Raw genomic sequence first — 14584 nt, 5'->3', positions numbered from 1 at the left:
CGAAGCAGGCTCCAGGCTCTGAGCTGTCAGCACAGAGCCCGATGCAGGGCTCGAACTCACAGACTGTGAGATCGTGACCTGGGCCGAAGTCGGGTGCTTAACCGACTGAGCCACCCAGGCGCCCCTCAACTTTGGCATTTTTAATTGATTTTGAATTTACTGCTGGAGTTCTGAACCATCATGAGGATCTGCCCTTTACTGCATTCATTTTGGCCATTGCTCTGCAAGTTCCTTCTATCCAAGGACTTTTTTTTTTCCCTCCAGTTTCTGCACACTGTCTTCTGTTATGTTTTACGTTATTTTCTCCCCATTTTCTGTGTTTCCAGCCTTCTAGAACACACGTTAGATGGTTGTCTCTTTGCTTGAATTTCAGTACCTCCAAAATTTCCTCTCCTGTTAGCCTGTTTGCTTGGATTTTTTCATCTTTATGTTGCAGATTAATAGTTTTTTCTTGGTCGTGATGGTATTATTGTAGCTTATCGCACTCTTTTTCTGAATTTCAGTAAACATAGTCTTCTTTTTTCCCATTATTGTAGCAGTGGGCTCTTGGTTCAGAGTAGCCATAGCCCCTTAAATCACTCTGAAGAGAAGAATTACATTTGTTTTTTTTAATATATTTTTTAATGTTTATTTTTGAGAGAGAGAGAAAGCATGCTCGTGCAAGAGCGAGTGAGCGGTGGAAGGGCAGAGAGTGAGGGAGACACAGAATCTGAAGCAGGCTCTAGGCTCTGAGCTGTCAGCACAGAGCCTGATGCAGGGCTTGAACCCGCGAGCCGTGAGATCATGACCTGAGCTGAAGTCAGACGCTTAACCAACTGAGCCACCCAGGTACTGCAAAGAATTACATTTTTTTAAGGAATCAAAATATTTTTATGTTTTTTTACTGAAGTAGATTTACAAAGAATACATACATGTGTTTTAGGTGTATAATTCAATTGGTTCTAACATATGTTTTTACCCACATAACCACAAGTTAGTCAAAACAGAGAAAATTTCCATCACCCCAGAAATCTCTTTGGGGCCCTTTCCCTTATCCTCCTGCTCCTCCCACCCCTCTTCCAGGCAAGCCCTGCGCTGATTTCTAACCCTTAGGTTGGTTTTAACTTCCATATAAGTAGAATTATAAATACAATGTACTCTTGTGTCTGTCTTTTTTTCACCCAAAATAATTTTTAGATTCATCCATTTGATGCATGTGTTGGAAGTTGGTCCTTTTATTACTACCAATAATCCATTGCATAAATATACTGTTGGTATATCTGTTCATCTGTTGATAGACATTTGGATTGTTTCCAGTTTTGAGCAATTATGCATGTTACCACTATGAACATTCATATCATATAAAGGATGTGTATTCTCATCATTTCTCTTGGGTAAAGATGCAACATAATTTAGATTTTTGGCAGACAACCTACCCACAGGCTATCACCCATAGCTCATAAACTCAGAAAGAAATAATAGGTAAATCAAAAATAACTAAATTCTTTTTTTTTTTTTTTTTAATTTGAGGGAGAGAGAGAGACAGAGCATGAGCAGGGGAGGAGAAGAGAGAGGGACACACAGAATCTGAAGCAGTCTCAAGGATCTGAACTGTCAACACAGAGCCCGACGTGGGGCTTGAACTCGTAAACTGCAAGATCATGACCTGAGCCAAAGTTGGCCGCTTAACCAACTGAGTCACCCAGGCGCCCCTAACTAAATTCTATCTTTTAAAAAAAGCGTCTATAGGGAGAAGCAACAGCAAAAACTAATTTTTTGTGTGTGTCTCCCAAGTGGAGGATGTCGTCAGCTAAAGCTTGGTCCTTGGGGGTAAGCTCATACAGAAAAACAACAGACTACCATGTAAAAAAATTTTTTTCAGTATTTTCACTATCAACTAAGATATAAATATTTAGGGTTTTTTTTCCAGTTATTTTTCAAATATAAACCTCTTAAGTGGAGAAATGCCAGCTTTTAGAATGTGTAATAATAAGTGACACAAACAGTGAAGTGCCCGAGTGTGAGAACCATCTGATCAGGGAAGTGCATATCTCCCATTAGGTGGCAGCAAGCGTTTTAGATTTTAGGTTTTGCGTCCACTGCAGAGAGAGCTTTGTACCAAGACTATGGATCCAGGTTGTTTTTTTCCCATCCACTTCCCTAGTCCCTCCCTCATAACACTGTCCTTGAGAATCCTGTCACAGCAAGAGGGTGAGGTGATCCACCCGAGACTCCATCCAAGGAGGCATAGGGTGGAAAGTGTTCCACAAGGCAGAAGGTACCAGCACACTCTCAGGTGGAACTACAAGCCCTGTGGGCTCTCAAAATCCTCTGCAGAATCATAGCACAGGACTTTATTAATTTTTAATCAATTAGGAAATTGCTGTATGTTTCCTTTGCACTTGAGTGGATCAATTTTTCTGAAGGCCAAAATTTTGATTGTGTGTTCTTGTGAGCGAGTGGAGTGTCCTTAGCTTTAAGGTGCATAGAGGAGGCAGGTAGGTTGGTAAACGTTGTCCCCAGATGCGAAGGATGCCAAGGATGAAGGATGAAGGACCTAAGTCATTACTTACAGGCAAAGCTGACTTCATTTCAGTCTCCCCTCCATGACTTTTGTTGTGGTCTCCTGATTTCCTTCTCTCTCAGACCCTTATACTCACAATAGGAACCCACCACCCAAGGTAGTTAGTTCATTTTATTTGGACTACATTTTGGGAGGGTTTCCTCGGTTATATTTAGGGGCTGTCTACATATTTTAGGAGCTGGTCTCCTTGGCTCCTATTTTGCAAACATTTTTTAACTATGTACAAAGACTCTTTCCTAGTCTTTGTACAATTCTGTGTTGTTTGTTTTTCTTCTCCCTCTCTGGAAATTTTCTTTCATGCTGCTCAGGGGTAAAGATTTTTATTTTACCAAACTAATTCTATTTTCTTTTCATCTACAAATTTCTATGAGTTGGTCTGCTGTAGAATTCTGTACTGGTTCCCAGTGCTATTAAAAATGTTGTCCTTTAAAAAAAAATGTCTTCCTTTAAAGAAATTATATGTTTTCTGCCATTTCAGTGATTGGGGATAGGAAGGGTAGATAATTGTCAGTTCACCATCTTGACTTAAATTTCTTATACTAGTTCTTGTGTTTTATTTGTCCCTTAAAAAAAAAAGTCCTTTGCTCACCTTGTAAAGTAATGCCTGTCCTCTGTAAGAAATTTAGAGGGGCACCTGGGTGGCTCAGTCGGTTAAGCATCCGACTTCGGCTCAGGTCATGATCTCTCGGTTTGTGAGTTTGAGCCCCGCATTGGGCTCTGTGCTGACAGCTCAGAGCCTGGAGCCTGCTTCAGAGTCTGTGTCTCCCCGTCTCTCAGCCCCTCCCATCTCAAGCTCTCTCTCTCTGTCTCTCAGTAATAAATAAGCGTTAAAACATTACAAAAAAAAAGAAATTTAGAAAATGTGGTCAAGCAAGGTGAGCAACAGTTTTTTAAAAGACAGAATACTGTATGTATTCATAAGTATCAAATGCATCGTATTTTGCAGTAAGGTTCCTTCAGTAAAGAAAAGAATATTTATATCTTAAATTTTAGTGAAGCCATTGTCTGCTAAAGCAAAAATCTATTTCCAGCTTTATAAACATAACGTGGTGCTGTTGCTGCTGAATTCTCGTCACTGCAGAAGATAATCATAGGGTGTGTTTAAAAAGTAAGATTAGACAGGTTTGTGTTTGGCCATGTGTAATGGAAGTGTTGGAGTTATTTTGCTTCACATGGAGATTTGGAGGTCCAAGTCTGACAGGGCATTCACCTGATACCTTTGCACAAACCCAGGTGGGTTTGATCTTCTGCCCCTGCCATCCTTTGCCGTAGCCATCATGCTTATTCGAGCAAGATACCCGGCAACTGTAGGCTGTCATCTGCGGTGCTGTCATGAGTGTACAGGAGCTGACCAGATTCTTTTTTGGTCAGGAAAGCCTCAGCCATTCTGGAAGCCCTCTTGGTAAAATTACACTTGCATCTTGTGGACCACACTTGTCACGTGATCACTCTTAGCCGCAAAGAATCCTGGAAATGAAGTTCTTTGGTTTAACTCCCTGGAACCACACCAAGACATTGTTAAAGCAAAGGGAGTTTGTGGTGGGCAACGGCAGTGTCTGCTACAGGGGCCAGCGTCTGTCCAGTGTTGGCCAGAGGGCCTGGCATTTAGGCACTCACGGTAATGTTCCCTGAAGGGCTGCCCAGGCAGTCACGACTTTGTATGTTGTCACACACATCTAAATACATACACATAGTGCAATACGCAAACACATTAGAAGTGTCTGCCTGAATAAGAATGGTACTTTCATTTCTCCGTCTAGCCAGATGATGCTTCTCTCAACAGTACCGCCCTGTCAGATGGGTCCCCAGATGAAGAAGGGAGTTTTACAGTTCCCAGGAGTGGCTCTGTGGTAAGTCGTCACATGCCAAGACAATTGCATATCAAGGGCAAAACTGCAAGTTCAAGGCGAGAAGAAGCAATTTCCTCAAAACAGATAAGAAAAACTTGAACTGAGATTGCAAAGAAACCACAGCTGCCAGTAGACCCACCAGTGTTGGAACAGTTAGGAAGTAGGAGACTCAAAACTGAGGAACAACTAGATCTTAGTTTAAAAGAGGGCTCCATAAACTAATACCTCTATGGTCAGAAAACAAAGGATGTTCTCTACGTGTATCAAGCACGGAGGAATTTACCTTTGGTCCTCTGGGCTGAGTTCACACCAGTGATCCAGCCTAACTCTGCCATTTGACCCAAAGGTCCTCTTACCTGCAGGATAAATTAAAAAGCCCTCATCCTGATATTGAAGGCACTGTTGCCTACATTTCCAGCCTTAGATCACACCCATATAAATCCTCCAATTCAGACAGATTCTGTACTTTTCTTTCTCAGAAAGTCTCATCATTCCCCCTCCCCAGAACCACTGGGGATCCCCGCCTGGGGTCTCTCTGTAGCTGCTCTGGCAGGGGGGTTACAATGGACCAGAAGAAGTTAGAGACCCTGGTAAATGAGATAGCAGTTCTTTGATGACAGGATGATTGGAAGGCAAGAGCCCATTAGTCAGGCAAATGGAGGGGGCGCATTTACAAGTCCCTCTGGGCAGTAGTTTGTCATCTGGCGTCCAGTTTGAGAGAAAGGATAGTTGATGTTCACATGCATAACACATTAGATCCCCACTGTTCAGAGAGACAAAGCTGTTAGCCCCAGGTGAAGGAGCTTTTCTGTTGTGTTTTCAGAGTTTTGGTTTTGAAATTGCTTTGCTACAGTGATCTATAAAAAGCATAAAAGAATGCGAGTGTCTTTGTCGATGGGTAACTTATAAATAGCATTATAGGTTATGGCACAGATAGGTTAGGGGTTACCCACAGTGTCTGACCTACTGGCTTTAAATTCAGCTGCTACTTTCCTATTTAAGACTGTGCATTGGAATGCAAATGAGTGAGGATGTCTCTGTTTTAGAGATAATCTCCAGTACTGATGGCTGAAAACAGAGTAAGTCATTCACAAACTCTGACAACTACTAAAATGAGGAGTTACCTACAATAGACCTTTCAGAGTTGTGCTGTGCGCCTGTGACTGGGGACTCCTGCCTAAAGCTTTGCATAGGATCCTATATATTCTCTTAGCTGGTGATGCTACCATGTGCCCAGGGTACCATCCCTAAGCGTTAGCGTCAACTCTACCTACATGCTTCCCTCTACATGCTCATCTCTGAGACCTATGGATTTTGCCTTATAAAGAATATTTCTAGGGGTGCGTGGGTGGCTCAGTCAGTTAAACGTCAGACTTCAGCTCAGGTCATGATCTCGCGGTTCATGAGTTCGAACACCGCATAGGGCTCTGTGCTGACAGCTCAGAGCCTGGAGCTTGCTTCGGATTCTCTGTCTCCCTCTCTCTCTGCCCCTCCCCTACTTGTGCTCTGTCTCTCTCAAAAATAAAAAAAAAAAAAAAAAAAAAAAAAAGAATATTTCTACATTCTACATTCTGGAATATTCTGCATTCCAGAATATTCTACATTCTAGAATATTTCTACTCCCCTCTTTTCCTGTAACTACTTACTTAGTACAGAAGCTCATCATCTTACTGTATTACTGAGATAGCCTCCTAAGTGATCTGTCCCTGACTTTAGCTTATACCCCTCAAATTCATCCTTCCCACAGCTGAAAGTCATTGATCTATAAAAATGCAAGGCATTGAGGAGGGCACTTGTTGGGATGAGCACTGGGTGTTGTACGTAAGTGATAAATCATGGGAATCTACCCCCAAAACCAAGAGCACACTATATACACCGTATGTTAGCCAACTTGACAATAAATTATATTAAAAAATAAATAAATAAAAAGTAAAATAAATAATGAATAAATGGATAGATAGATAGATAGATAGATAGATACAAATAAGTGCGAGCCTTGTTTAACACCTACTGAGGTTCCCCCACGTCTTCTAGTTAACATAAACACTCCTGACCCACCTTACTCGTCTCTCTCTCTCTAGCTGACTTTACTGCCCCAGTCATTTTATAAAAGCCAACACAGGACTGCATGTGGTTCCATGCACACACCAAGTAGCACTTGAAGCAGAATGGTTACATAATTGAGTTGCTGAGGGGGAGGATTTTGGGTAGGCCTTATTTTCTAGGTTTTCATTAATCCATTCATTCATTCACCAAATCCTTGTTAGGCACATATCGTCTGCAAATAGGATACTTGAAAGCTTGAGAGTATAAGAGAAAGATAGTGGTCTTGTGTTGCAGTTATAGATAGTGTTTCCTGGAGTAAGTTAATCATTCAGATTTTCTAAAAGGAAAGAAAAAAAAACTAAATCTTTTTTTTTCTGAAAACTGATTGAATGCTAATTATGATATAAATAAAAGTGTCAGCAGTATTGAGACTCAAAAAAATCTGATTTGTATCAGTCTCCAGTGTGACTTACTTTGGATGGTTTGTTACTCAGATATCTTTATTTAGAAATGTTGAACAAATTGGCTAGTTGCTAGAGAGATGAGAACTTAACCCTTACTGCACCTATACTGAAAATCGTTCTAGAACTTCTTACCACCGGGGAAATACATTTTGACCTCTCTGCTTCTTGATTATAAGGAGGCATTGGCACCCCAGGTTGGTTCTGCAGTTTCTTCTAGATGGTAAGATTTCTAGTAATTCAGTGAAGTGGTAGCAAGGACTTCAGGGGTCCTGGCCATGACTTCTGTAAAGTATATCTTACTTGGCAGGGTGAATTCCCAAGGACATTTCATTGTCATCTTCAAGACTTCAGAGGGCCCCAACAGCTTGCTCTTGGAGTTTACGTTGTGAAATGGTATAAAGCAGATAGCCTAACTTGGTCTTTTCCAAAAGGATAAGCTTGGCTTGATCAATTTTTTTTCAATCTTTCATCTTTTATGTACATTAGAAATGTTATTTTATGATAATCGAAACCTCTGTATGTATGGGGTCATTTTTTTTTTTTTTTAATTTAAAAAAAAATTTTTTTTTTCAACGTTTATTTATTTTTGGGACAGAGAGAGACAGAGCATGAACGGGGGAGGGGCAGAGAGAGAGGGAGACACAGAATCTGAAACAAGCTCCAGGCTCTGAGCCATCAGCCCAGAGCCCGACACGGGGCTCGAACCCACGGACCGCGAGATCGTGACCTGGCTGAAGTCGGACGCCCAACCGACTGCGCCACCCAGGCGCCCCGAATGGGGTCTATCTTAATTACTATGACTCTGTGGTTTGTTTTTGATGTCTGTTGGGGTGTGTTCACCCTTGTTCTGGATCAAAATTTTCTTTCTTCTCAGGAATTTTTACTTCCAAATGAGCTTAGGATGACTCTATAACTAGCCATTAAATAAATGTTGTTAGGACTTCACTAAGAATTTTATTGAATTTAAAGATTAATGTTGGGGAGAAAATTCACATTTTAAAATACTGACTCTTCCCACTGAGAAATAGTAATTGTCTTTCCACTTATTTATGTTTTCTGTTCTTCAATAAAAGTTCATAATATTCTTTCTTATACATTTTTTATTGATTAATTACTTAGGAACTTAATAGTTTTCATTGATATTTTAATGGTAGATTTTTTTTATGATACCTTCTAGTTTGTTTTTGCGGCACTGTAAGGGAAGTAAATTTTTGGATTTCTCACGAGAGTATATTTTATAGCTTCCTTTCTGAAAATTCTTCTTCTAAGAACTTTTCATTTGATTTTATAATTTATAGATATCATCTGAAATAGTGAAAGTTTTCTTTACTCAATCTTTAAAATAGTCGTTTTTTAAAAAAATGTTTAATGTTTATTTTTATTTTTAAGAGAGAGCGAATGAGGAAGAGGCAGAGAGATGGGGAGACAGGATTTGAAGCAGGCTCTGTGCTGAGAGTGGAGAGCCTGATGTGGGGCTCAAACTCACAAATGATGAGATCATGACCTGAGCCGAAGTCAGAAGAGAGGCTTAACTGACTGAGCCACCCAGGCATCCCTAGTCATTTTATTTCTTTTCCCTGTTTAATTGGACTGATCACAATCACTGATTATATTGAATAATAATTATGGGAATCTTTGAATAAGTTCTTGATTTTCTCATGAATTCTATTAAGTTTCATTGTTAAGTAGAATATTATTTGTTCTAGGTTTCTGAGACTTCTAGTTGTTTTTATTAGAAATGGAGGTTGAATTATATAAAATAATTGCTCATCATCTATTAAAATGAATATATTTTTCATCTTTAAGCAATTACTTAAGGAAATTCTATTGATGTCTTTCTAATATTGAACTATAATTTTGTTGATAAAAATGAACCCTACTTATTGTGTTACATTATTCTTTTATTACAATGCAGAATATATCATTTACTACTATTTTAGCATTAAAAACATTTTTTTAATGTTTATTCGTTTTTGAGAGAGACATAGAACGTTAGCAGAGGAGAGGTACAGGAAGAGGAAGACACAGAATACGAAGCAGGCTCCAGCACAGAGCCTGACGCGGGGTTCAAACTCATGGACCGTGAGATCATGACCTGAGCCAAAGTCAGATGCTGAACCAACTGAGCCACCCAGGCACCCCAATTTTAGCCTTTTTAACTACTGTTCTAATAAATGGGATTAGCCTATGTGTGTGTGTGTGTGTGTGTGTGTGTGTGTGTGTGTGTGTGTATATATATATATATATATAATTTCTTTTCATTGTTACAGAGTTATAGTGACCTTGGTATGAAAGTGTTAAGAAGCTTGTTTTTTGTTTTTTTTTTCAGTATTTTGGAGCCATATATTAAATTTTGGTGTAAATATATAATCTATAAAAGCTATTATATATAAAGTTGTATTGTAATTTGTTTATGAAACCTCCAAGGTCTGGCATCAATGTAGATATAGTGCTTTACTTTTTCAATGGATATGGTTTTGAAGTTATATTCCTTTATATTCCAACTGGTATGAGTTTTGGTAATGTATGTTTGTTCTAGCAAAATATCCAATTTATTTATCATTTTAATATATGTAGATGTTTGAGTGTGTGTACACACATGTATACAAATATATACACATATTTATTTAGGCATATACTTTCTAAATTTTCTGCGAGGTAGCTATTTGCCCTTTTTTTATTTCTAATATTTATGTCTTTTATCCCAATTAGAATGTAAATTGTTGTCTGTATCAGCAATATTTTTTAAGAAATCACTTCCTTTAATTGAGGAAGCCTACTTTTTCTTTTCTAATTATTTTTTTATATTTTTATTTACATCCAAGTTAGTTAACATACAGTGTAATAATGGTTTTAGGAGTAGAATTTAGTGATTCTTCACTTACATGTAACACCCAGTACTCATCCCAACAAGTGCCCTCTTTAATGCCCATTACCCATTTAGCCTATTCCTCCCCACCCAACTCCCCTCCAGCAGCCCTCAGTTTTTTTCTCTGTATATAAGAGTCTCTTAGGGTTTGCCTCCCTCTCTGTTTTTATCTTTTCTTTCCCTTCCCCTGTATTCATCTGTTTTGTTTCTTAAATTCCACAAATGAGTGAAATCAATGGTATTTCTTTTCCTCTGACTGATTTTGCATAACATAATACATTCTAGATTCATCCACATTGTTGCAAATGGCAAAAATTCATTCTTTTTAGTCACTGAATAATATTCCATTGCATGTATATACCACATCTTCTTTATCCATTCATTGGTTGATGGACATTTGGGCTTCTTCCATAATTTGGCTATTGTGGATAGCATTGCTATAAGCATTGGGGTACGTGTGCCCCTTTGTTTATTTTTTAATTTTTTAAATATTTTATTCATTTTTGAGAGAGAAAGACATAGAGTACAAGTGGGGGTGGAGCAGGGAGAGAGAGGGAGACACAGAATCTAAAGCAGGTTCCAGGCTCTGAGCTGTCAACACAGAGCTTGAGGTGGGGCTCGAACCCACCAACTGTGAGATCATGACCTGAGCCAAAGTCAGATGCTTAACTGACTGAGCCACCCAGGCTCCCCTGAATGTGCCCCTTGAATCAGCATTTTTGTATCCTTTGGATAAATATGTAGCAGTGCAGTTGCGGTCGTAGGGTAGCTCTGTTCTCAAAAAAAGGAATCTCCATAGTTATTTCCAGAATGGCTGCACCAGTTTGCATTCCCACCAGCAGTGCAAAAGTGTTCCCCTTTTCTCACATCCTCACCAACATCTCTTGTTTCCTGAGCTGTTAATTTTACCCATTCTGACAGGTGTGAGGTTGTATTTCATTGTGGTTTGATTTATATTTCCCTAATAATGAGTGACGTTGAGCATCTTTTCATGTGTCTATTGGCCATCTGGATATCTTCTTTGGAAAAGTGTCTGTTCTTGTCTTTTGCCCATTTCTTCACTGGATTTTTTGGTTTTTGGGTGTTGAGTTTGATAAGTTCTTTATAGATTTTTTATACTAACCCTTTATCTGATGTGTCATTTGCCAATAATCTTCTCTCATTCTGTCAGGTGCCTTTTAGTTTTGTTGATTGTTTCCTTCTCTGTGCAGCTTTTTATCTTGATGATAGTTCATTTTTGCTTTTGTTTCCCCTACCTTGGGAGATATGTCTAATAAGAATTTTCTGTGGTCAAGGTCAAAGAGGTTGTTGCCTGTTTTCTCCTCTAGGGTTTCATTGGCTTCCTGTCTTACATTTAGGTCTTTCATCCATTTTAAGTTTATTTTTGTATATGGTGTAAGAAAGTGGTCCAGGTTCATTCTTCTGCATGTTGCTGTCCAGTTTTCCCAACACTATGTGCTAAAAAGACTGTCTTTTTTATTGAAGCCTACTTTTTCTGTTGTGTTAATTTATTTAATCTTTATTTTTTCATTCATTCTTGGTCTTGTATAATTTTTTCTAGTCTCTTGGATTATAAACACTTATTTTTGATCTTTCTTATTTGCATTTAAGGCCAAGAATTAATCTCTGAATAATATTTTAGCTTTTATCATTGATTTTTGGAATTTATTGTTCTTATTGTCTAACATTTAGCTTGTAATTTCACATGTGATTTAATTTTTAATCTAAGATATCATTGGAATGCCTTTAAATTCGCATTTGGATAGATTTTATAATTATTATTATATGTTTCATTTTAAAATTGATTGCATATTTGTCAGTGAATGTGACTTATTTAAGTTTATCTCTAGGGTACTGAGTATTTACCCAAAGAGAAAAAAATAATTCAAAAAGATATACGCACCCCTGTGTTTGCAGAATTATTTACAATAGCTGAGATATGGAGCCAACCCAAGTGTTCATTAATAGCTGAATGGATAAAGAAGATGCAGTATATATGTATACAATGGAATGTTACTCTGCCATAAAGAAGAATGAGATCTTGCCATTTGCAACAACATGGGTGGGCCTATAGGATATAATGCTAAGTGAAATAAGTCAGACAGAGAAAGACAGATACCATATGATTTCAGTCATCTGTGGAATTTTAGAAACAAAACAAATGAACAAAATAGAGACAAAAAACCAGACTCTTAAGTACAGAAAACAAACTGGGGTTGCAGAGGGGAGGTGCAGGGGGATGAGTGAAATAGATAAAGGGGATGAAGAGTACACTTAACTTCGACAAGGACTGAGAAATGTATATAAGTATTGAATCGTTATATTGGACACCTGAAACCAATATAACACTGTATGTTAATTACACTTCAATCTCAAAAAAAAAAAAGAGTAGTTCTGGAGAATTTAGTAAGATGTAGATTTATCAGTTCTGATCTCAGGTGCAGAAGAGGAAGGGGAACCTTATTACCTGTATTGATTCAAGGCAACTTGTATACATAGAGTTATAACACACACACTCAAACCTTGAGAAAAAAGGAAACAGCCAGTCTGGAAGGTCAGAAACAGCTCCTGTAAGTAATGAACATGGAAAATGTTTGGTATGGTGTTTCTGTAATGTGAAGGAAATATCATATAGTCAAAGTCTAGTTTTGAAAGAACTCCAGTGGTAGTGCCAACCTTTCACAGGTTGGAATTGAAAAATCATTATCCCCCATAAGTTATACTCTCCAATCCCAGTGCCACATGATTTGGACAGCAGAGCAAGCTTCACTGGCTGGAAAATGTTGCTTTTCCTTACCATTGAAGCCCACCCTCTTGTGGTCAGGCACATAGGGAAATGGTAGGATCTGTTATCGACAAGCAGAGGAAGTGTGTTTTAAATAGGAATAGCATTAACATTTGAAATATATTAAAATAACTAGGAAAAATTTTAAAATGATGCTAGTGTTAGTGTGTTTAATGGGTGAATGGATGTTTTAAAACTATAAATAAATACAGAGCACCTAGCCTTTTCACTCAACCTACTTCAGAACTCAAGGTCCATTCACTGGCAGATTTATCTTCCTTTTTCATTCTTACCATGTCATTCCCCTGCTTTAACATGGGGAATTGTGTTAAATGTTCTTTTGTTTGTTCTGTTCTGTTTTGGTTTAACCCTTATGAGAGTCTCAGATCCTCTGCCTGGCTTTCTGAGCCTTCCGTAATTGTAGTTGACTGTCTTGAGTAATTTATTTCTCAGGTTTTTATAATACCTTGCCTCAACTCCTGGTAAACCAGTCTCTTCTGGTTGGTAGCTGAAATGTTTCAGGTATTTCCATACCTGAACTTTCTAACTTTATTTCGGGTCTGAATGCCTGTGCCAGCCTCCTCTGGCTCTGTAAGTCCTCTCCATCAAGCTTTGAATTCCAGTTCCAGTTTACGCACCTCTGGGTGAAACCCTTCCAGGCTGCACCTCTTCCTTCTCCATTGCCCTCCAGTAAACACACAGTTGTGTTGTAGAAGAAATTAGCTCTTAACAGCAGGTTGACCGTTTTTCAATAATGTTCCATAAATGTTACTCTCTACTCCTCGTTATGAATAGCTCGAGAGCAGGGATCACAGTTTAAACTTCTGCCTCCCCCAAGATAGTCCCAGAATAGTTTACATTACAAAGGGCATGCATGCCTTCAGTCCAGTAGGTTGGCTATAGGCCAAGTAAACCAACTCAGCAGGTGGACACTTCTCCACTTCACAGATTAAGAAGTTGGCATCTACTAGGGTCTAAACATCCCAAACCATCAGTTTCAGACTGTAAATAAATGCCTCTCCATTTTCAAGACTGTTGTCTACCATAGGTGAGTCATTTAAAAGTTTGAGAAAGTTTTTTTTTTTTTTGAAAACTTCAGAAGACCACTGAAAAGTGGTCCATATCATTTTAAGGATTTTAGTGTACAGATTGGTTTTTAGAGCCACCAGAAATCTGATTGGCAGTAAATTGTGTGGCTTTAGACCTTTTTATGTCTTTTCATTCTCCTACCAGTTCCAGTAATTGGGCATCCATGTTTTAATAATTGGCCATGTCTTTACATGATTTTTACACAATTACAAGTGTGTAATCTCCTTTGAAATAAAATAGGAAAAAGAACACACAAGGCTCAAAAATTGAGACTTTCCTTGTGTAATTTGTAGCACATGATAAAGGATCTTTCATGAAGCAGGTGTTCAGTAATTGCTAAATAAATATGAGAATAAAAGAAATAACATCAGGCTCTGTGGAAAAAATGAACAGACTTTATATTGAAAAGATTGCTGATTGAATAGCAGATTTTCATCGTCACACACATTCATAGATAATAACTCCCACATTCAAATCTATATTGGCAGAAATGATAGATTTGTGTGTAATTTTTTTTTTACTAGTACCCTTCCAGACTTGAGCAATTGACTTGCTTTACAAAGATACTCAACTTCTGACAATATTGCAGGGGAGGGCAATGCTTTGACAGGATCTCAGTGAAGAAACTAGCAAATTAGAAGCTGGACTAGAAGAGCATACTTAGGCTTTTGGTAGTTATTATCACTCTTTCTTTTGTCATGAAGGAATTAATATGTTAATCATCAACAGTAGCCAACCCCCATATGGTGCTCAGTGTGTATCAGATATTATTTGATGTAATTTATACAGGACAAGTCATGTGAAATTCATAATAACTCTTTGAATATTCTACCAACAGAGAACCTAAGTGACTTGCTCAAGGTCGCACAACAAGTGGGGGAGCCTGGATTAGAATTCCAGCAGTGTGGCCCTAGGGTC

The 14584-nt window shown here is 38.4% G+C and overlaps 1 protein-coding gene across 9 annotated transcripts in view; it reads left to right on the top strand.

Moving 5' to 3' along the window:
* Nucleotides 1-14584, top strand: part of ARHGAP28 (Rho GTPase activating protein 28) — a 228510-nt gene that overhangs the window by 165397 nt on the left and 48529 nt on the right. For 7 of the 9 annotated variants that reach the window (XM_045458487.1, XM_045458480.1, XM_045458481.1 and 4 more), the window contains one exon: nucleotides 4324-4413. The exons of the other annotated variants lie outside the window; for them this stretch is intronic. In XM_045458487.1, the coding sequence (XP_045314443.1) occupies nucleotides 4324-4413 (90 nt within the window). The remainder of the gene's footprint in view (nucleotides 1-4323; nucleotides 4414-14584) is intronic. 9 annotated transcript variants of the gene reach the window in all.

The sequence above is a fragment of the Leopardus geoffroyi genome, chromosome D3 (genome assembly GCF_018350155.1).
Source record: "Leopardus geoffroyi isolate Oge1 chromosome D3, O.geoffroyi_Oge1_pat1.0, whole genome shotgun sequence".
In the NCBI taxonomy this organism is placed as follows: Eukaryota; Metazoa; Chordata; class Mammalia; order Carnivora; family Felidae; genus Leopardus; species Leopardus geoffroyi.
Note: the sequence above shows the minus strand (reverse complement) of the source record. Positions and strands in the feature narration are given on the sequence as shown.